At 40.8% G+C, this 24,745-nt stretch overlaps 1 protein-coding gene across 1 annotated transcript in view; it reads left to right on the plus strand.

Moving 5' to 3' along the window:
* The window catches only part of st8sia1 (ST8 alpha-N-acetyl-neuraminide alpha-2,8-sialyltransferase 1), a 112,461-nt gene that overhangs the window by 47,239 nt on the left and 40,477 nt on the right, over positions 1-24,745 (plus strand). Inside the window, exons 2-4 of the mRNA XM_028815784.2 lie at positions 1,155-1,299; positions 5,774-5,883; positions 17,502-17,594. Of these exons, the coding sequence (XP_028671617.1) occupies positions 1,155-1,299; positions 5,774-5,883; positions 17,502-17,594 (348 nt within the window). The remainder of the gene's footprint in view (positions 1-1,154; positions 1,300-5,773; positions 5,884-17,501; positions 17,595-24,745) is intronic.

A 24,745-nucleotide genomic window follows, 5' to 3' on the forward strand; every position in this document is an offset into this window, starting at 1 on the left:
CTGAGACATCACTCCATTACATAATGCATTCAGACATTACCATCCACATACAGTTGTGGGTTTGAGAATGCAAAGAGGAAGAAGCATTAAATCTAGGAAATCTTCACAAAAAATACTCCCGACTTGATTCAGAAATGGGACACAACTTAAATCAAAACTGGGATTCAAGTTCTTGTAACAGCATTATTATTGAACCCCCAACATAGGAATCTCCCACACTTTTCCAGCTAAGAAACTTTACACAGAGTAACATAATTTAATCAGTGCATCAAAATGTCACAGCACTTCTGCTATAGTTGTTGAACATGAATGATTGTGGCAGTTAAGGTGCAACACTTTCAGATCTCTGCATTTTCTTGTAGTTGCTGTTAGTATGTTTTAGATATTTAGGTTATAGCACTCTGTAGGAAAATGGTGATTTTATTCAAAAACAATTTGGTTATATTTTAAGTGTTTTCTAATAGTTAGTGGTGCATTAGTTAGTATTGCCATCTCGTGGATCTATCATCCCACTGTCAAATTGGGTGCATGTTTTCCCCATGTTTGCTTGAGTCTCCCTCTGGATATTCCTACTTGAATTCCATATCCAAAAAGTGTGCAGTTGTGGTAACTGGCAATTTTTAGTTGGACTTGTCTGAAGAAGGGTGGGCTCTGTAATGGGCTGGCACACCACAAAGGGTGAACCCTTGTCTGGCATATAATACTGACACCTATAGATTTCAGTGGATTAATACATTTTAGGAATGATTTTTTGTATTAGGTTTCAGTCAGGTACATGATAAAATGGCTTTACGAATAAAAGAAACACTTTTATTGACATATAGTCTCTCTTTTCATGCTTATTTTATTATTATGTTAATTTCTGAAGGTACAAAACGAACAAAAGTGTTGCAGTAATTACAGCTGTCATCATTAGCACAGATAACTACTACCTGCTACTGTACTTTGTTTCTTCTGTTTCTGTTGCTTTTACAAATCCAAATTTAGGACTACACTAATGAACAGCACCACTGGTGAATGTCACCCTGATCCTCTTTCCCTGACTGGCGTACAGTACTTAAAAACAAGTGTACTCACACATATTTTCTTTATACATAGGGGCAGATGTCACTTGGTAGTCTGCTAACTTGTGTGATGATTTTCATCTGTTTTAGGAAGCAGTTAGAGGAGTGCTGTGACCCCAAGAACCTCTTTGCTGTGACCAAACAAAACACCCCACTGGGCTCCACCCTTTGGTATGATGGCGAGTTCTTTCATTCTCTCTCAGTCAACAATGACACCTACTCCCTCTTCATAAAGGTATGGGCCTTTCCTTGTCATTTTATGTTTTATAGCTATGGTGGAATCTGAATTACGTTTGCCTGCTTAGAAGTTTGACTACTGGATGAAGTCGCATAGGTATCCCAGGGGATGTTGTAATGGCCACATGTACTGTCCAAACATTGTATGCAACACTGAGGAGGTGCATTAATACTGCAGTTGCTCTGCAACAGTCTTTAACACCTCCATTCCTGTTAAATCTCAATGATCCTTATCATTGAAGCCATATAGCTATGGATAATTCTAACCGACTGTGTGTACAGCCAAAGAAAAGAACAAAATTCTATATGACACTTTCAGTGGTCCCTCCTGAGAGGGGAGCTTGTCCCTCTGAGGTCCTCAAGTTTCTTGACATGTTTGTTTCAGCTGTCCTGTTAGTCACTTCACTAAAGGTTCACATTTCCCTTTCCTTTCTAAGAACAGCCTAGATTACATTGCTTCAGTTTTTAAATAGTTTCATGTACTTTTCCTGGTAACTTTCAACAAAGCCCAAACATTCACCAGTGAACCATTCTTGTTAGCTCTCCATCTTTGATGTATGTCTCCTCTGTCTGTTGAGACTCCATAGCACTTCTTGGGGTTAACCCAGGGCAGATCACTTTCCTGTCTTAGCTATTCTAAGATATTCTCACTAACCACTAGGGCCTCCAAGGTCAGCACTTACCTTAGGACTATACTGTTTTTTCAAATAAAAACAAAATCAATAAATTTGCTCGTTCATTTTATTTATGTAGTATATTCAATATATTCTTTCCAATATCAAAGCAGTATGCAGTATGTGCAGAATTATGTGTATGTAGTGAGAACAATCAATGGAAATGAGAAAAAACTCTGTATTCTTCCATAACACTAAAATTCAGAATATTGCACATCCTACAGCTTTGCAATAGACAATAGTCAATATTTTTTTGATAACTGTTTTATAATACATCAAGCAGACAAAATATACACATGAGTAGGAGGTGAGTGGTGGGAAAAGGAAGCCAGAGCAGATGAAAAATGTAAAGCAGAGTGAGTGAAGGACAGCTATTGAAGAAGATAAATCATGAGGTCAAAAGGTTGTTCAGCACTGGAGGAATGCGTGAGCCGAGTTTAACTGAAAATAAGGATTACTTCAGCTGATTTTTCCAGCTCTTGTGATCAAGTAAAATTAGACAACAAAATTGTCTGTTGTAGACTTGCTGGATTGTTCTGCCATGTTCCCTGAAGTGATTCTGAAGGCATTTCCCTGTTTCCAACATGTACATTGAAGAACTCTTTCTTAAAGTAAAAAGGAGGCCCGTTGTGAGATATTAAAAAGTCTAAATAGACCTATTATAACCATGTCATTAGAGATATAATTATGCATATGTAGTGTATTAGCTCCTTTCTTAGTTACAATTGTCTAGTGTGAAATTTGGCTTTAGATTGTAAAGGATTGTTGTCAGAAGTGAAAGTTCATTGGTGCGTTAGGAGAAAAGGCTGTTTTGTATGGTCAAGGCACAGGACAGAATATTAAGTTTAATGGTCTGAGAAAGAGACGTAACATTCTCAAACTATTTCATTTTAATCAAATTCCGGGACACAGTGGTTGGAGCTTATTTTGGTTTTGCTAGGCACAAGGCAGGAATCAGCCAGGGTGCCAGCTCATTGCATGTCCCACCAACACACACCCACAGGGCCAGTGTGGAATTGCCAGTTAACCTAAAATTTACATCTTTCAGGATGCGGGAAGAAAACTTGGAGTAACATGCAGACAGTGTGAGAATATGCAAACCCTGTACAGTGAATCAATGTGGGGTTTAAACCCAGGACGTTGGGTCCATGAGACACAGTATATTGCCATCAAAAAGGCAGAATAAATAAATAACCCTAACCATTCCTGGTACTTTCCTGTGTATGAATATTAAGGGGGTCTGCTTCTAACTTCCCAGTCAACAACGTCAAGAGAAACACTTCCTGGAAATTAGGTTAATAGAGACAGCGGTGAAAGAATCAGAGGAATTGTGACAATAAAAAATAGTTTTAGCATGGATAGGATAGAAAATTTGTAAAGAAGACAGTGATGTCTGACAGTGTAACTGGTAAATTGAATTTCTTAAGCCCTAGAATGTCAGTGGAGAGAAATATATCCAACTTGACTTTAAACCTGAGATGTTGGTGGAAACTGCTGATGTGGTTAATAAAGTTTTGAGACTGACCTCAGGAGAAGGAGGGGGAAATAACACAGTCAAATGATGTGCAACTGATATCGATTCCATCTTATTAGCAGTGAACTCTAAACAACAATTAACAAAGGTTTATAACTACTATTATACTGGTAGCATTTAGTTATTTAAGCAGTGCTTTGGCAGTTCTTGAAAACAATCATTTAACAGATATTTAAGGATTACAAGACTATAAACGTTAGAAAAAAGTGGTAAAGTAATGGACATTCATAAGAACCTGAATGTTTCTTACAAAAATTGTTGCATAACTGCAGTTTAAAACACCGTAGTGATTTTGACAAGTCAAATATGGAATGTAATATAGCAAACTAAAATTACAGATTTACTAGCTGTTCTACCTGGCTTCACCCAACAGAATGATAAAATGTATGTTACATGAACAAAATTAATAAAAAGCAGAACTAACACCTATGTCTGCATTGAAGTACAATGTAGAAAGACATGTATGTTTTTAGTATTATTTAGAACAGAAAATAATAGAATAATTTCTGAGTGTGTTAAGTCCTTATGAAATTTTACCATAAAACTAAGTGTAAGATTTTGAAAAAGAAATAATTTTGGAGCCAAGAATAATTTGTAGAACAATAATAATAATTATCTCAATAGTTAAGTAATAATACTGTAATGTTATAGAGCATGTAGAATGCACCACAACCATAACGTACAACTCAATCAATAAGAGACAAATGAGGGTCGAGCAGCAAACACAGCTTCCTCCTCCCTGAGCAGCGATGCTGGCAGGTCATCACGAATTGATCTCCCCCTCACTCCCATTGTCTCAAAACACTTCTGTTATTCCATTTGCTTGCTTATTATTTACCTCAGACAATATTGAATAGGGCCCTTATTGTTTGTCATAAAATGAGCATTCAAAAAAGAATGAAATGGGTTGACATTGATATTGTGACTTCTGGAGATTAGGTGTGAAGTTCCAGAAAAAGTTTTTTTTGTTTTTGTTTTTTTAGATATTTATACTAAGAAAATAAAACATTTTATTTACCTATTTTTTAAGTTAGACTATACCAGGAATAACTGTAAAGCTTTGAAGAAATAGGTCTAGTGGTTTCAATGTGATGTAGAAACAGACAGACAGACAACAGACACACATATAATTTTAGATAGATAGATAGATAGATAGATAGATAGATAGATAGATAGATAGATAGATAGATAGATAGATAGATAGATAGATAGATAGATAGATAGATAGATAGATAGATAGATAGATAGATAGATAGGATCATTATTGTCCCATGCAAGGAATATACTCTGTGGTAAATGTATAGCACAAACCAGAATAAAAAAAATGTTGTAGTGAAACATATGATTCCAAAATTTTGCATTTATTTTAAATATTAATGTATTTTGGTCAGTGAAAAGAAACTTAAGTCAGACTGCTGACCTGGCTGAGGTTGAGTCAGAGTGAGAGTCATCTATCTCCATTCATGTTTCTATAACCTAGCAATGTCCATTTTGCACTAGAGAAATGTGAAGCAAGTTAAAAACATAAAACAGAGCTTGCATTGTTGCATGCTGGTAATTTATCACTTTTTATTAAATAATAGATAATGTTTCTAGTAATACTTTAGACTCATTTCTAGCTGTCTTTCCATGTGCTTCAAGATAAAAGTACCATATTTAATTCTGCCTGTTTAATTTGTTATATATAGTGTATACACTATACTGGATACTAAAATTATTATATTCAGCTTTTCATACAATTCTAATATGCATTTTCAGAATTGCCTGTTAACTGATGTTGTAAAGTTAATATTGTTAATTTCTATATTTAGTTGAAATGGCTAAATTCATTAGAAAGGAAATGTATAATGAGGATCCCTGAGGAAAATAATTTTTGCTCTAGCTTAGTTGAACAAATAATTATGAATAGTAAAGATTTTAACCAAATTAAAATTGCATTTTTATACTCTTTAATTTAATGTAAAATGTAAATCTAGTAGAGCTCATTTCTTTGTTCCACTGCAAACCATAGGTGTTTCACAGTAATACATGTACTGATATTTATAAACGCAATTTTAGTCTTGGATCTCTCTAAAGAATATCTGGGTGACTACAGTTTAGCTAATTGAATATATTTAATATTTGTGCAGGGCATTCCTTACTTAATTTTTTCAATTCACCCTAGAATTGACCCATATGTGTGATTCCAGTCTACTGAAGCTATTAATGTGCATGTCTGTGTGTGTTCTCCCTAATAAATGAACTGCCCTGATTTCTGTTGCTAGGAGACCCCGCTGCAGCAGGCCTTAAAGAAGTGTGCAGTGGTTGGCAATGGTGGGATCCTGAAGAACAGCGGTTGTGGAAAGCACATCGATAAGGCTGATTTCATCATGCGGTAAACAAGCTTTTCAAATAAATGCTGCTGGGTACGATTTTTACAAAATACTGGAACTGCACAACTGTAAACCAGTGTATGTGCATCCATTCATTTATTCATTCATTTGTCTTGAGGGAAAACAAAGCCAGGTCCTTTTTTAAATAAACATATAAAGGTAGAAAGAATTATTGTTTTATTGAAACTACATCTAGGTGTAAAATATAAATATTAAACAATTATCTGTACCTTTTTATTTTTATTTTCCAAAATAGAATGTCATCTTTGACTAAAATATTAAAAACTTTAGTCTTTTCTAGGCTAATTTGGTCTCAACGATTGATAGTAGTTGAAATAGCTGTGGAGTAACTTGTGTAATACTTGTGAAAAAATTGTTATTGTATCTGTTCAGTGCAGTATTTTCAGTTAATTTTGTAGTTCTGCTACTGTCCTTAATATTTTCATATCTTTATTTATATATAGAGCTATTCTGTGCCATCAGTTTTTTAATATTTCACTATGTTTAAATACTGTAGTTTATATAAATAGCACCATTTTTGTAGTGTTCTTCCTGTTGCTGCCTCATTGCACATTGGTCACAGTTTCAGTTGTGGCCAACACCACAATTTTTTTGTATTGAAAACAGTGTAGTCAAACTCAGCTGTGGTGATTCGAAAGGTCATGGCCAATGCATTAAAAATTTTCAGAAGGCAATATCCAAATGTTATTTATATTGGTTAAACAGATTATTGTAAATACGATAAAATGTGTCACAATTCAGTGACTTAAAAGTGAAAGTGCAAATTTTCTAATTTTCTTGCTTTCATAAACATTTTGTTGTTAACTTAATCATATTAATATAGTATAAAACCTGGCAATTTTATGTCAAACATGGTGAAAGTGAAAGGGTAATGCAACATGAAAGTTGCACACTAGAATTTTAACTATTTATGTTGAGCTGATTTAAAAAAAAAACTTGTGTTGAATTCCAATTGCCATTGAAAGTACGACAATTTGTAATGGTGGAGGGTTCAGGGACCCTTAATTGGATAGGTGGAGGTGTGGATAAGGTCTGGTCATTTTCTGCATTTGCTGTGTAATTACCTTGTGTAGTGTGCTTGATGATCAGCGGATGTTGCTGCTGTTCATTTGCTTTCTTGCCATTATGTTGGATATCACTTTGTTTGTTGATCACTTAGCAGTAAACACACGATCACAGGTCATGGCCACCAGGTTGCTGCTACCTTAATTTTTTTTACATTTCTAGAGCATATCAGGTCATAAACTTTCAGTTAATCAAGATCAAAGTTCTACTTCCATTAGTTCACCACTAATGAAAAAGAGACAGACCTTAGCATATATATATATATATATATATATATATATATATAGTGAAGCCTGGGCGCATACAGCCGTCCATAAGCCGACAGAGACAGGCAGAGACACAAGTTCCTGGAGGAACTCCAGGTGTCCAACAACCATTTTCCGGGGACACCTCCCGGTGTGGTGGAAGTGCTGCCAAACAGAGCCCAGCAAATGTCCAAGTGCCCCAGCAGGATTGAGCTTCCATGCTCCAAACCCGTGACCCTGCTGCAATCCAAGGGAGTTGCCCGATAACAGTCCAGGGGAGAAAATGTCCTGAAAAAGCTCTCTCCCCCAGTCCATTCCATTGTTGCGGCGTCCCTCCTGTGTAAGGGCCCCAGCCGCCGAGAAAATTGAGTTTTTGTACATGAAATAGTACAGAGTTGGCATTCATAACACAGCCGCCATGATGGCGGAGAGGGGAACATTTATCTGGAGGGACCGGAAATAGGTGAACGGACTGCTGGGAAGGAATCGTGATGGATGATGGGATTGCTGACGTCATCGGGTAGAGACAGAGGGAAGGCGGAAGTGTTGTTGTGTTTACATGTGTTCAGGTGAATTCATGGCGGCGGTGCGTTCTTCTTTCTGCAGAGACAAAGAGAGAAAGGTTAGTACCCCACCATTCCCGTCTGACATATGATTTCGCGTCACGTTTTGGGTCATTCCGTGGCTCCCTAATCGCGCATGCGTGACATTACCCCCCCTCAGCCCAGACCCATTGGGTCGGGCGGACCGAACCGAGAGGTCGTGAACCCGGGAGAGGGCATCAGCATTGGCTTGAAGGGGACCCCGGCAATAAGTGACGGTAAACTTATAGGGCTGCAGGTCCAAGAACCACCTGGGGACTCGGGGGTTCGACTCCTTGTGCAGGGCCATCCACTGGAGGGCAGCATGGTCTGTCACTAGGGTGAACTCTCGACCTAGCAGATGAGTCACCGCCCACTTTATGGCCAAGGCCTCCCTCTCCACTGCCACGTACCTATTCTCTCGGTCCAACAGTTTCCGACTCAGGTATATTATGGGGTGCTCGGCACCATTGACGCTTTGGCTCAGCACGGCACCCAAGCCTGTGTCCGAAGCGTTGGTCTAGAGGATAAAGGGCAAAGAGAAGTCAGGAGCGTGTAATATAGGTGCCGAGGTCAGGGCCTTCTTTAGGTCACTGAATGCTTGTTCCGCTTTATTGTTCCATACCACATATACAGGAGCCCCTTTCTTTGTGAGGTTTGTCAAGGGTGCTACCCTTTCAGAGAAACGGGGAACAAACCGGCGGTAGTACCCCACTAACCCCAAGAAGGCTTCCACCTGTTTCTTGGTATTCGGACGGGGCCATTCAAGGATGTCTTTTATTTTAGAACATTGTGGTTTCACCTGTCCCGGCCCCACTAGGCAGCCTAAATATTTGGCCTCCATCAAGCCGAAGAAACACTTCCGGGGATTGATGCGGAGACCGGCCTTCGCTAGTGTTGCGAGGATGGCGTACACCTGCAGTATATGTTCCTCCCAGGTGCCGGAATAAATGACCACGTCATCCAAGTAGGCGGCACAGTAGGGCTGGTGGGGCCGGAGGATTCTGTCTACCAGACGCTGGAAGGTCGCGGGGGCCCCGTGCAGTCCAAATGGGAGGACCTTATACTGCCAATGTCCACTAGGGGTACTAAACGCTGTTTTCTCCTTTGCGGATGCCGTTAAGGGAATTTGCCAGTACCCTTTAGTCATGTCCAATGTAGTGAAGTATTGTGCCTTACCCAAGTGCTCCAGTAGGTCATCCACCCTAGGCATGGGATAGGCATCGAACTTGGAGACCTGGTTCAGACGTCTGAAGTCATTGCAGAATCTCCAGGAACCATCTGGTTTAGAAATAAGGACGATAGGACTGGACCAGGGACTATAACTCTCCTTAATGATATCCATGTCCAACATCCGCTGGATTTCAAGCTCCACCTCTGCAGGTTTTGCCTCCGGGAGGCAATAGGGTCTTTCCCTGACTACCACCCCCGGCTCAGTAATGATGTCGTGCTCAATCAGCGAAGTACGGCCGGGTGACTCGCTAACCACTTCGGGGACAGCCCGGATTGCTTGTTCCAGCTCCTGCCGTTGGAGGGATGTTTGGTCTGGACCGAGTTTAAGGGCTGGTTTTTCTGCGAAAAGGGAGAGGGCTGTACTGGAGGGCGGAGCCTCATCCCGGTCTCTCCATGGCTTTAGTAAGTTCACATGGTACACCCTCTCGCTCGGCCAACGATTCGGTTGTTTCACCAAATAGTCTACCAGCCCCTTTCGCTCCTTTACCTCATATGGGCCCTGCCAATGAGCCAGTAATTTGGAGTGGGATGTGGGCACGAGCACCATCACGCGGTCCCCGGGGTGGAATTCCTTGAGGACAGCGTTCCCATTGTAACACCGGGCTTGCGCTGTTTGAGCACGAACCATATGGTCCTTTAGGATAGGCCGAATCTTATTCATCCTATCAAGCAGTTGCACGATGTACTCCAAAACATTAGTGCTGGGTCGATCCTCCGCTTCCCAGCCTTCCTTTAGAATGTCCAAAAGTCCCCAGGGTTGGCATCCATATAGGAGCTCAAAAGGGGAGAAACCCGTGGAGGCTTGTGGCACCTCCCGGTAAGCAAAGAGCACGAAAGGCAAAAGCTCGTCCCAGTTTCTACTGTCCGCGCTGACTACCTTGCGTAACATCTGCTTAAGCGTCTGATTAAAACACTTTACCAATCCGTCGGTTTGCGAGTGATAGAAAGACGTTTTCAGATGTTTAATACGGAGTAACTTAGCCACCTCCCTGAACGTATCCGAAGTAAAGGGAGTACCTTGGTCCGTGAGGACTTCTTTAGGTATTCCCACTCTCGAAAAAAGCTTGACTAATTCCCGTGCGATATTCTTTGAATTAGCGGAGCGTAATGGCACCACCTCTGGATACCGGGTCGCATAATCAACCATGACCAATATATATTTCTGGCCACGGTTTGAAGGTTCCAGGAGTCCAACAAGATCTATACCGATCCTTTCAAAGGGAATATCTATAAGAGGAATAGGAACCAGAGGAGCGCGGTCCTTCCTAGGTATCTGGCGGGTCTGACAGAACCGGCGGACCTCCTCATTTATTCCCGGCCAATAGAAACGCAGTTTGATTCGCTCCAGTGTCTTTTCGGTTCCTAGATGGGCACCCAGGAGGTGGGAGTGTGCTAGTTCACAGACCTCCCGCCGGAAAGTTTGCGGTACTAACAACAACTTCCACACTCTGCCTTCGTGATTCGCGACCCGATATAGCAGATCGTTTTCTAACACAAAGTAGGGCTCCGGTGGTAAGGAACTGTCTGACAACTGGCCATCTACTGAAACAATTGCATTCCGGGCAAACTTCAGGGAATCATCGTTCCATTGTTCTCTTTTAAATGACGCAAGTAGATCTGAAGTGAATATTCATAGAGTCTAAAGGGTCTGCATGCTCGGGAGCGCTATTGGCTCTCTGGCTCGAGCCCTCGTCCGGGTCGTCTTCCAGGTCAAGGTCCGATGCCAGAGAATCTTCCCCCCGGTCACTGACGTCATCATTGTTCGCCTGTGTGCACGGCGTGGGAGCCGCGGGGATGGCACCTCGCCCACCCATAACAAGACCCAATTTGGCCCCAGGAGTGGTTTCCCATCTACCGCTTTTATTATATGACCAGTCATGTCCTAAAATTACTGGAAAAGTAATGGATAATTGAGTCGGGCCAACTTTCCAGGAAATATAGCATTTCGCGGACCTATATGACTTGGTCTCCCCATGTACACAAGTTACACTTACATGTTGATTTAGCCATTGTTGCGGTAGAACATAACGGCGAGCAACAATGGTTATGTTACTGCCGGAATCAAACAAAGCAAGTACAGAATAACCATTAACTAGAACCACTCCCGTATTAGGAATAGCCAGAGGGTTTGACAGAGCACAGTACCGAAGTGGCCCAAGTGCAGTCCATGGGTTCTTGTTGGTACATAGGACAGGCAGGCAACAGGTGACCGAGGTCCCCACAATTGAAACAGCGTGGCGGACCCGGTCTTTCTCGAGGTTTCGCCGGAGCTTCTGCCGCGCGACGGGTGGGCTTGGGGTGGCTGGCCCGTCCCTGTCGGGCACCATGAGCCGGCTTTTCTGATCCCCCGGTTCGGTGGACCATGAGCTGACGCTCCAGGACTTCTAGGAGTCCTTTCATGTCCTTATAAGGATGTCTACGGACCTGCTGGGCGAGATATCCCGGCATCACATTCACTAACCCCTCGCACGCCACCTGCTCCACTACTCGGCAAGCCTGGGGACCTTCTGGCCTTAGCCAGCGACCCATCTTTCCCCAGAAATCAAAAGCATGGGCTCGGGCAGGTTGTTCGGGGTCGAACTGCCAGGTTCGCCACTCACTCGCCTGCTGGTCAGTGGTGATGCCGTAGCGGCTAAGGATCTCCGGTTTTAGGAGGTCATAATTCGCGGAGATCGTAATAGGCCCGCTGCATGGCACCCTTCAAGTAAGGAGCCAAAATGGATAGATAGATAGATAGATAGATAGATAGATAGATAGATAGATAGATAGATAGATAGATAGATAGATAGATAGATAGATAGATAGATAGATAGATAGATAGATAGATAGATAGATAGATACTTTATTAATCCCAAGGGGAAATTCACAAACTCCAGCAGCAGCATACTGATACAATAACAATATTAAATTAAAGATTGATAATAATGCAGGTAAAAAACAGACAATAACTTTGTATAATGTTAAATGTTAATGTTTACCCCCCCGGGTGGAATTGAAGAGTCGCATAGTTTGGGGGAGGAACGATCTCCTCAATCTGTCAGTGGAGCAGGACAGTGACAGCAGTCTGTCACTGAAGCTGCTCTTCTGTCTTGCGATGATACTATTTAGTGGATGCAGTGGATTCTTCATAATTGATAGGAGCCTGCTGAGCGCCCGTCGCTATTCCACAGATGTTAAACTGTCCAGCTCCATGCCAACAATAGAGCCTGCCTTCCTCACCAGTTTGTCCAGGCGTGAGGCGTCTTTCTTCTTAATGCTGCCTCCCCAGCACACCACCGCGTAGAAGAGGGCGCTCGCCACAACTGTCTGATAAAACATCTGCAGCATCTTATTGCATGCTATTTAATAAAAAAAAGTCCTCTCAAATATGCCCAAATACGACTCTATATCATCTGCGTCCGACAGCGGGACCATTGGAGGAGGCAGAGGTCGAGCGGGCTCCGGTCTTACCGATTCTGTGGCAGTTAGTCCTGCCTTGGTTTCCTCCAGCTCCCGTTGCGTCGCGGCATGTGCTATTTGTAAGCTTTGGATCTGGGATGCCATCTCGGTCAAAGCTTCATTCAGGTCCTGTCCTTCCGACATTTTTTGGACACTTTTCTATTCTGCCGACTACGCCACTGTAAAAAAGACTCAACGCACATAAAGGTTTGGGGTTTCCGGCCCTGTATACTGTAGAGAAAATTGAGTTTTTGTACAAGAAATAGTACAGAGTTGGCATTCATAACACAGCCGCCATGATGGCGGAGAGGGGAACATTTATCTGGAGGGACCGGAAATAGGTGAACGGACTGCTGGGAAGGAATCGTGAGGGATGATGGGATTGCTGACGTCATCGAGTAGAGACAGAGGGAAGGCGGAGGTGTTGTTGTGTTTACATGTGTTCAGGTGGATTCATGGCAGCGGTGCGTTCTTCTTTCTGCAGAGACAAAGAAAGAAAGGTTAGTACCCCGCCATTCCCGTCTATCATATGATTCCGCGTCATGTTTTGGGTCATTCCGCGGCTCCCTAATCGCGCGTGCGTGACACTATATATATATAGTGGCCGACAGTCTCTCCCTTTTACCCTTGTATTAGGCCAGGGAAGCATGCCTGGTCAGGACAGTACCTTCCTCAGAAAGCTAGATGGCAGTCCCCCTGGGTTGCAGCGGTGCCTAGGACTCCCACAGGGCTTCATGGGAGTTGGAGTTTGGTGCAGACCTTTTGGGATCCATGGCCGCCGGCAGGGGGTGCTGTAGCTGCTGCTCAGCCCTATAGAGCAGATCTTCCGTCACATCTGGAAGTGCTGCCGGAAATAAGTGATCAAGCTCCTGGAGCACTTCCGGGCGCGTTATAAAACTGCCACTACTCTGAAAGCCAGAGTTGGGAGAAGGAAGACAAAGCTTGCCGAAGGGAGAGTAGAGGAGCTAAAAAGAGTTAAGGAGAAAGAAAAGTGTTGTATTGTGCTTGGGACTGTTTTGTGTACTCGTGGGAATGGGGAAGACGATATATTGTCACATACTCGACAAAGAGCCATAGCAAGGTTTGGGGCAGCCATCCGTATATTGTTTCCTGGCTGCAAAGTTGAAAAAGTGATAGCACTGATGTGCACAAATCGGACTCCAAAACAGAAAAGAGGAGATAGGGGAAAGGTGGAGGCTTTTAAAGGCCAATAAAGGAAATGACATCAGGGGGGTCGGGTACGGGAGGGTCTTCATCCATAGGCTCGGGCCCAGAAAAGACATCAGTGGGGCTGGAACCGGAAAGGTCTTCCCCATAGAAGAACCAGAATTGATGTTACAAGGACCAAGCAGAATTTCCCATGGACAATCTGCAGAAAAGCGAGAAAAAAGGGTCAGTGCACTCTGGTTTGGAATTACTGTCATTCAAGCCCTTTAGCTGCCTCCCATATGCACGTGTGCAACAATATATATATATATATATATATATATATATATATATATATATATATATATATACTGTACCTACAGTATATATTAATTTTATATTTAAACTGAGTAGTCTTCTGATCTGTGGATTAAAGTGTGCCTGAATCAGGTGAAGCGAGTTATAATGATCCTGAACTGTTTGACAGAATGGAAGAAGGAAAAAAATGACATTGCATAATGGCTGAAGTATTTAATAATACAGTTTGCCTTTATAAGACTGTGTGTGTTATGGGTGTCCTGCACAGTAAGAAGCTTTGTGCCAATAATATTCAAATTATAGGTAGTTAAAATAATTAGTGTCCAGCTTTTCAGCTTTTCATCATAATAAACACAACTAATAGGCTGATTAATGACCTTTTGTCATTGTTTAGATATCTTAATATAAAAACATTGAAGAAAACATTCACCACTGAAGAGAGGGAATACAAACTATTAGCTAGATTTAAACAAAAGTATCTAGAGTATATGACTCAGGCACCGCCACGAGTGGCAGCTATTCCAGCAGCTCCATGTATGACCTTATTTTTCTACCTTTTTCTCTATTTCACTGTTAACTCCTACCACTTTCTTTTATGTGGATTCGTTCCCTGGACACTTTTTACTACTTGGACATGGATTTTTACATGCCGAGACTAGCCTATTCAAGTAGTCAACTTCAAGCGCTGAGAACAAATGCCCACGCCGGTGTAGTTCCCTATTTACCTGACGAGGTAAGAAGGCCGTATTGTGGCAGCAGAGCCAGCACTAAGCTAAAGGCTAAGTGCCTTGCGAGAAAGTGGCGCTACAAACCTTCGGTGCCTTCTGTGATCCTGGGAAATGTGAACTCACTACCAAATAAAATCGATGAACTGGCTGCGCTGGTGAAAAATGTCAGGACCTACAGAGAATGCAGTTTGTTGTGTTTTAGTGAAACGTGGCTAACAACTAACATCCCGGAGGCTAACGTGGAGCTACCCGGTTTTAGCACAGTTAGAGTGAACAGAGACACAAATACCTGCGGAAAGCAGAAAGGAGGAGGATTCGCTCTCTATGTCACTACAAGATGGTGCAACTCTGGACATGTTAACGTTAAAATCTCCACTTGCTGCAGGGACATCGAACTGTTGGCCATAAGTCTGCGTCCCTATTACTTGCCCAGAGAGTTTGGACACGTCATTGTTCTTATTGTTTACATCCCTCCTCGGGCGGACGTGGAGATAGCGGGTGACATCATCCATTCCGATGTGGCTAAATTACAAACACAACACCCCGAGGCACTTGTGCTAATCGCTGGAGACTTCAACCATGTAACGCTGGACAAAACATTACCTGCCTTCTCCCAGTATGTGGATTATAACACCCGGGGAAATAGGAGTAGTTGCAGAATAACAGCATGAAGTGTTGGATGGGATGAAGATCATCACTGGCTGCAGCTCGAAGCGGGGTGCCACCATCAAGAGAGACGTGGAGAGAGCAAACCAGATGAACAACTTTTTTAACAGGTTTGACCACCCTAACGCACACTCACCTTGGAGTACTGCACCCTCCACCCATCCTTCTGCTGATACCAGCATAGGAGAGAGTTTACCCCAACCCACAATTACAGCAGCCTAGGTAAGCAGAGAGCTGAGGAGACTTTGTGCCAGCAAAGCAGCGAGTCCAGATGGAGTATCGCCACGACTGCTGAAGGCCTCTGCATTGGAGCTGGGGAGTCCTCTACAGCGCATCTTCAACCTGAGCCTGGAACAGGGGAGAGTCCCGAGGCTTTGGAAAACATCTTGCATCACCCGAGTCCCAAAGGTATCACATCCTAGTGAGCTGAATGACTTCCGGCCTGTCACTCTGACGTCGCATGTGACGAAAATCATGGAGCGGCTGCTGCTTCACCACCTGAGGCCACAGGTTCATCTCGCCCTCGACCCTCTGCATTTCGCATACCAGGAGAAGGTGGGAGCTGAGGATGCCATCATTTACATGCTACACCGATCCCTCTCCCACTTGGACAGAGGCAGTGGTGCTGTAAGAATTATGTTTCTGGACTTCTCTAGCACCTTCAACACCATCCAACCTTTTCTCCTTAGGGTCAAACTGACAGAGATGGGAGTAGATTCATACCTGGTGGCATGGATCGTGGACTATCTTAAAGACAGACCTCAGTATGTGCGTCTCAGGAACTGCACGTCTGACATTGTGGTCAGCAACATAGGAGCGCCACAGGGGACTGTACTTTCTCCGGTCCTGTTCAGCCTATATACATCGGACTTCCAATACAACTCGGAGTCCTGCCACGTGCAAAAGTTCCCTGACAACACTGCTATCATGGGCTGCATCAGGAGTGGGCAGGAGGAGGAGTATAGGGACCTAATCAAGGACTTTGTTAAATGGTTCGACTGAAACCACCTACACCTGAACACCAGCAAAACCAAGGAGCTGGTGGTGGATTTTAGGAGGCCCAGACCCCTCATGGACTCTGTGATCATCAGAGGTGACTGTGTGCAGAGGGTGCCGACCTATAAATACCTGGGAGTGCAGCTGGATGATAAATTGGACTGGACTGCCAATACTGATGCTCTGTGTAAGAAAGGACAGAGCCAACTATACTTCCTTAGAAGGCTGGCGTCCTTCGACATCTGCAATAAGATGCTGCAGATGTTCTATCAGACGGTTGTGGCGAGCGCCCTCTTCTACGCGGTGGTGTGCTGGAGAGGCAGTATAAAGGAGAGGGACGCCTCACGCCTGGACAAACTGGTGAGGAAGGCAGGCTCTATTGTAGGCATGGAGCTGGACAGTTTAACATCTGTGGCAGAGCGACGGGCACTGAGCAGGCTCCTGTCAATCATGGAGAATCCACTGCATCCACTGAACAGTACCATCTCCAGACAGAGGAGCAACTTCAGCGACAGACTGCTGTCACTGTCCTGCTCCACTGACAGACTGAGGAGATTGTTTCTCTCTCACACTATGCGACTCTTCAATTCCACCCAGGGGGGTAAACGTTAACATTATTCAAAGTTATTGTCTGTTATATCTGCATTGTTATCACTCTTTAATTTAATATTTTCTTTATCGGTATGCTGCTGCTGGAGTATGTGAATTTCCCCTTGGGATTAATAAAGTATCTATCTATCTATCTATCTATCTATCTATCTATCTATCTATCTATCTATCTATCTATCTATCTATCTATCTATCTATCTATCTATCTATCTATCTATCTATCTATCTATCTATCTATCTATCCTATTTAACTTGGTTAAATAAAGTAAAAATGTGATGAGGAGATGGATGTAAAATTGAAATTAACTTTTAGTCTGGCTTATTGGGTGGACAATAGAGACAAAGGCCCCAAAGCAGAATGAAAAGGTTACCTCTGCTAATGATTATGAATTCCTTATCATATCATTTAGTTGCCTTTTTCCATTATTCTGAAATTATTTTTATGGGTGTGCTTTTGTACTCTCAGATGATGGTTTTATATTCTGAAGTCTATTATGTTACTTAGAAATGTCTGGATGCAAAAGCACATTTCCTGACTTTTTCTGTTCCCTGCCTTTGTTTTGTGCTTGCTCAGGTGTAACCTACCACCCTTGTCCAAGGAATACATTCAAGATGTGGGAACCAAGACACAGTTGGTGACAGCCAACCCAAGCATTATTGAAAAAAGGTACAAGCTTTTTGATTTTTCCTACATCAACCACAGTATGCTGAGTGGACTCAGTATTTGGTTACTGGGTATGCATTTTGTGAAATGTTGTTATTCAAGACATGACATCATTTTGAAACATCTGGATAATGATCTGGCACACATTTTTGTCTTAATACTTACTGGTAGTGGATAGCTCTAATGTTATGACAATGAGAAAATATTGTTTGCTGTTTACTTTTTATATGCAAAGGACAGAAGCTGTAATGACCAAGTCACTCTTAGCTTTTTACTGAACAACATAAATCCCATGACTGTCTGCAGCTGAAATATTTTTTGATGCCTGCTGCATTTAGTAGGTGTCATAATCTTCAAATATATCATTTCAGCCAGTAATGTGTCTATTAAAGTTCTTCTATTGTCTACCTTTTATGACATTCAGGCCCAGAGGCCTTTATTACATATGCTGCTTGAGTGAATATGTTAATATTCAGTAAATGAGCAAGAAACAGCACCATTTTTCTCTCAGTATATACAAGTAAATATAGGAAGATGAACAGTGTGACTTTATCTATTGGGTAGCATGTCAGCAGCAAAATAAACATGATGCTTCTACTTTGCAGATTATTTTAGGAGTTATTATTTTCCAAGATTTATTGCAGTCACCTTTAAAATCTGATTGATTTTTAAATGTGCCGTTTCCAGGAGTGGGTTAGACATTTTTACTCTCAGCATTCATTTCCATGACATCTGTGTTATATATTTCAACTGTTGTGGCATTTAAATTCACTTTCAATTGAAATTTGTGGTTCCTCAAAAAAATGCCAACATTTCTTATTGCTTAAGGCTAGACTGATTAACTGACAAATAGACTAGTAATAAATATACTGTTAAGTACATACAATAAGGATGATAAATACATTAATAAATACATTACAGTGTAAATATAGCAAAGATAATAAATATAGCAATACATATGTGGGATATAGCGTTTTGCTTGTGAAACTATCTTTATCTAAATAAATTGTTGGTTTGGCAATCTTTGCAAGTTGATTAGCACATGCAAGAAAGATTTGCTCTTTACTCTCCGCACGTGACAATAAGGACATTAAAAACTTAAACAATACAAGTGAAAGACACAGAGACCAAAAACTGCAAATTGTCTTTTTCTGCAGGATAGTGGCTCAGGCTGCAAATCTTACAAAGGAGATGACAATCAGCAGCATTCCTGGGCCTCATTTTTTAGACTTTGTTGAGTACTGGATTCTGTGAGTTAAGGTTATTCAGATAGTAAATTGGAATCTAACTAAAATGGTCAATCGTGCATATAAAGAATACAAAAAGATAGAGAAAGACAAAAAAACGAAATAAGAATTAAATAATTTCTATAAATACTTAAATGACCTCTGCTTGCATCAATAAACAAGTGTTGAATCCTTTCAGTTTAACCAGAGGGCATCTTTGTTAATTATTATTCAGGTTTCCTCACTTCCATGTTTTTACCAATGATGCAAATGCCTCCAGAAATACTAACCACAGATACCTTTGCTCCGGGGAGCCATTGTTTTCTATTACCAGTCTCTAAATTCCTAGAACTCTGACTGAGGGTCATTTGCAAACCCCAGGGTGGAGTCATGACAAGGATGTGTGAAGGAAATAACAGCTTTAGCTACGCTACACCTGGAATTGAAGGACAGCTCATTTAGATCACCAAGCATGGTCTTTCCACTGAGGAAACTTCCATCATTCTCATTGTGCTAATTCCAGATACTGCCCTGCTGGACAACACTAAGATACCAAAGTGCACAGGTGCTTGATGTATTGGAGCCTTTGAGAAGGTGCAGGAACCTTCCACTGGGTACATGTTAGGGGACCCTGGCCAAAACCCAAATTTCTTTCTAATTTGGAAACAGCTTCTAAGTGCTGGTACAGGAACTGGTGCCAAGATTGCTGGTCAAGGTGATGCTTATTAAACTTTAGTGTTGTTTGTTTGAATAAAATTCATTTGCAACTTTTTAAATATATTCTCCAGGCAGCTAAAATGAAGATCATCTTTAAAATTGCTACTCTCCCTTCACACAACAGGCCAAGTCTCCCATTAATTATGGAAGATCTGGTAGAGCTGCGGCTGCTCCTAACTGAAAGGAGCCATTTGAGGTGGTTTTGGCCTTTAGTGAGGATATATATTATTGCACATGGTCCACAGGGAGAAACTCACATGTAAAATGCTGTTGTTAGCTAAAGGGAGTTTTGGTGTACCTGGCTTGATCTTTTGTCATTGCATTCTCAACAAGAAGAGCCTGTGCAAAAATTTTATTGATTGTTCAAGTGAGTAAATGAAACGTCATTAGCATTAAAATTGTAGAAGTGTTACTGCAAATACGCTGAAAGTTGTTTCTCTCTTCATTGCATTTTAAAGAGCTGTTATGCATGAGGCAGTTGGATCTGAGTAATAAAGGCATTTTACATTATATGTAAACATTTTAACAAAATTTTAAAAGCATAGAATTTTATCATTAACCATATTATGAAAGCAACCTAACTGCATTACAGTATGTAGAAAGCTTATGAACAGAACTGTTTCTTGTGCTAATATACGGTAAATCATATTGCTCAGTTGGGAATGTTTGTTATAGTGGTTGGCAAATCTGCACAAAGGTATTGAGTTCTTAATAATTTAGTTAATTAAGAAAGTAAGGGAAGTAGATTATCATCAGTTACAATCAACTGGTTTAGTGTTAGTGGGGATGGGAGGATTATTTAACTACACAGCTGTTGGCTTTTAATGAAACAAAAGTCTTTTCTTTCCCCTTCTGCTACTTAGCTGTCATCGCTAATGCCTCAGCTTTTGGGAAAATTTTGATTATTGATCTTATTGCACTTAAACCATGTTGATCAGTGTAAATAATTATGGTGCTTTACAGCTAAAAGTGGATTTATTGATGAATTAAAACAATATGGTTAATACTGGATAAAAAAAAACTTTTCAGGTATTTGTTAATCAATTTATAAATTAACTTTGGATTATACTGTATAATGTGTCAATACTGAACAATTCATTCACATTTAATATAGTAATGTGTTAAAGAGCTGTACATATTTGCGTTGATTGAACTACAAAATAGTAAAGGTGAGGTAATAATAATGTTTTTTATATATTTTTAAACTATTAAGTATTTTATTATTAATCAATGAAATCTCTTTTTAGCATTTTAAGTTAATCAAAGTATTTTTTTTTACCCTGCTTAACCACTAAACCAGGGGTGCCAAACTCAGATTCTAGGGGGACGCAAGAGCTGCAAGTTTTTTTTTTCCAGCCACTTTTCTTATTTAACAACCAATTACTGCTGCTAATGGAACATACTTTTTGCCTTGCTTTTAATTTAATTACTTTTTAAGAGCCTGAATCCAGAGTATACAAATGAATATTTTTTGTTTAGTGTGTTTCTATAGTGAGTGCCTTTCTAAGAAGCCTTACAAGTACAAGATATAGTGCCTTTATTTAAAACTGAGTAACAATTGAAATGTTCAATGTATTTTTTAAAATTATGATTAGATAGATAGATAGATAGATAGATAGATAGATAGATAGATAGATAGATAGATAGATAGATACTTTATTAATCCCAAGGGGAAATTCACATACTCCAGCAGCAGCATACTGATACAAAAAACAATATTAAATTAGAGATTGATAATAATACAGGTAAAAACAGACAATAGCTATGTATAATGTTAATGTTTACCCCCCTGGGTGGAACTGAAGAGTCGCATTGTTTGGGGGAGGAACGATCTTCTCAGTCTGTCAGTGGAGCAGGACAGTGACAGCAGTCTGTCGCTGAAGCTGCTCTTCTGTCTGGAGATGACACTGTTTAGTGGATGCAGTGGATTCTCCATAATTGATAGGAGCCTGCTTAGCGCCCGTCGCTCTGCCACAGATGTCAAACTGTCTGATTATGCAACAGATGTGAAAGTGTGCATACAAGAATGCAGTTTACAATGCATATGAACAGATTTTGCTTGAAATTTGACACACATTCTTCAAGGAAATATGTGAACAAACTTCAATTTTCCTTTAGAAACCTCAAATACCTTGCACTGTACCATATTTTGAAATATCAAAATCCCCCATTAAAAAGCATTGGCGAATTTATGACCTTGTCTAACTTAACACAGAGAAACATTCTATACAAATTCAATTACAGTTTACTGTTATGAAGGGACCTTAATAGTGGTTCTCCAACTTGTATATTTTGTATGTTTTCCTCTTTTACTCATCTGATAGCCTCATCCATAGAAGTTAGTGAAACAGCAGGAGAAGTAGGAGTAAGCAGTTCACTTCTCCTGGTGTCCTGGGGCCTCATGTATAAATGGTGTGTACGCAGAAAAATGTTGTGTACTCCCGTTTCCATGCTCACATTGTGATTTATAAAAACTAAACTTGGCTTAAAGCCACGCACATTTTCACGCCAGGTCAGTCCCTGGCGTACACAAGTTCTCCGCTCAGTTTTGCAAACTGGTGGCACCCAGCATCAAAGCAGTGTTTTTATTCCTGTGTTGTTCCCCTTTCTTTTTTAGATCCACATCCCTGATGCGGCTTTATCAAATACACTGAAATTAACTGCATATCGTTTATAAATTTAAGGCACCTGATTGTAATCAACCTGTAACAATATAATGGTGCACGGAATGGCCAAACTATTCCACTGCCATGGCTGCTTTAGCATTGTTAGAGGATATCGCAAATGGAAGGATCAGAAGAGAACATGTATTCAGAGATCATACTAATTTCTTGGCACATGATGACGACTGGCTTCTTAGTCGGTTTAGATTTCCAAGAGCGATCCTCTTGGAGCTGTGTGCTGAACTGGCACCGGATTTACAAAGGCAGACTTTGAGGAATTGTGCTCTACCTGCTTCTTTATAAGTTCTGTCCACTTTAGCCACAGGAGCTTTTCAGCTCCATCTTGTATATTTTGTATGTTTTCCTCTTTTACTCATTTGACAGCCTCATCCATAGAAGTTAGTGAAACAGCAGGAGAAGTAGGAGCAAGAAGTTCACTTCTCCTGGTGTCCTGGTGTTTAAGGTCAACAAAAACTTAATAAAACTCTATACTTTAAAAATTTTTCATTGCTTCATTTGTTCCCAAATTTATATCTCTGTATTATAAAAAAATCCTGTGGGAGGGAATGACTAGGAGACGATACGTGATCTTCATGTTAAGATCACGGAAGACAAATAAAAGACATTGAGATTCTTGCAAGACACGCCCTACTTACAAGCAAGCAACAGAGCACGGCCAGCAAAAAAAATCAGTAGTGTAAAGGCATGCAGCACACACAGATACAGGGGTCTCAGTGTATATAAAGCGTATAAAGGACAATACGTTATAAATGAAATGTTGACGACTAAAAGATCGCATTAGCGCAAACAAAAGGAAATTAATCATCAGGACCAGGTGTAATTGAAAAAATAGCAGCACAAAACGAGGTCAGAAATAAAAGGCAAAGAGCAGAAAACAAAGTCTTTTCGCAGGTCTTTTCGGTCAGGTGTATATTTATGATCACGGAGAAGCAATCACAACACGAGCAGCAGAGACACAACGTGGCAAAAAGGACATTGGCTGTACAGGCTTTAAAATGATCGAAGGGCAGTGCGACAGCAGCTGCTCCCCCCTTCACAATGCGAGCAGCGTTATATGTCCTGTAAGAAAGAGATTTAACCACGCCCGGGACCGGAAATAAAGGACAATTATTGTTTTTACAATGTCACACGAGACAAGGCAGTGAGCCATCATTTAAAACAAGTCCACAGACATCTAACCTAGCAGTTGTTGGATTGCTTTTGGCAGACAAGCATCATGTGCTCCCAGCTCTTAAAACAACGACATGCGACAAGCAGAACAGGCAGCTCGCAAGCAGCAAAAAGACAGCAAATGATCCGACGGCATATCCTTAGCATGCATTCAGCCGCCCCCCACCCTTCACAACGCGAGCAGCATTATACGTCTGGTGAGAAAGAAATGTAACCACGCACGGGGCCGGAAATAAAGGACAAGTATTGTTTTTACAAAAGTTTTTAAAGTAAAAATGAAAATAATGCATATATAACAATTCCCATGAAAATAACAATCCCTTTAAATTGTGTATCCGGTAAACCAAACACGGGAGTGGGCGAGCGAAGTGAGCAGGGGGCGGAGCCCCCTAGTATAATATGAAATACTTTTATTACTTAAATCCAGCTGCCTTTTGCATAACAATTCCTCAAAATGCAATGAACAGAGAAACAACTTTTAGTGTACGGCTGATTTGCAGTAGCACTTTACAGATTTTTAATGCTAATGACATGTCACTCACTCACTCAGCACTATTTTTTCACAGGCTCTTCCTGTTTAGATTTTATTGATAAAAGATCAAGCCGCGATCACCAAAGCTTCCTTTACCCAACAGTAGTGTTTTACATTTGACCAGTGAACTAAGTGTTTAAGTGGCTCCTCTCAGTCAATCACATATATACTGTATGTATGTTTAATGTTTTTTGTTTGTTTTGTTTTTTAGCTTCTGTAACGTTTTAATTTCATCTTGGGAACAAATAAAGTATAATCTAATTTGATCTAATCTAGTGTAATGTAATTTATCAACAAAGTTTTAAACCTGCTCTACATCATGGTCTGAAGCAGGCATCTGGATTACCTTGACGCTTCAGAAGAGATTTGAATTGTCCATGGGGTTGTTCTTTAAAAAATGTTATATTTAAGCAATTTGATCTGCAGTTAGTTAGAAACAGTCTACTCCTAACAACAAACATTACAACATGAATCAATGGCACTTTGGCATTTCTTTAATTAGATTCTTCTGTCCATGAAAGCTATTGAGCCACCACAAACCTATTTAGATTATGTTTTGAGCGACATGATATTGTAAAATAGTATTATTGTGTGTATTTAAGTAACCTACTAACACATGTATTTGCATTCGATTATCAGTATTATGTTTTAAATAACACAATGTTACAAAAATGTTTAATAAAGAAAAAATGTAATGACTAACTCTTTAATGAAACAACTGAAAAAAATGTAAATGTGGCAACTTTGAAATCAGTTAACCGATTCCCAGAATGCATCTGTGAATGCAACACCATCTGTCCATTTAATAACATTTTTAACTTTGAG

Source organism: Erpetoichthys calabaricus, chromosome 1 (assembly GCF_900747795.2).
Source record: "Erpetoichthys calabaricus chromosome 1, fErpCal1.3, whole genome shotgun sequence".
Classification (NCBI taxonomy): Eukaryota; Metazoa; Chordata; class Cladistia; order Polypteriformes; family Polypteridae; genus Erpetoichthys; species Erpetoichthys calabaricus.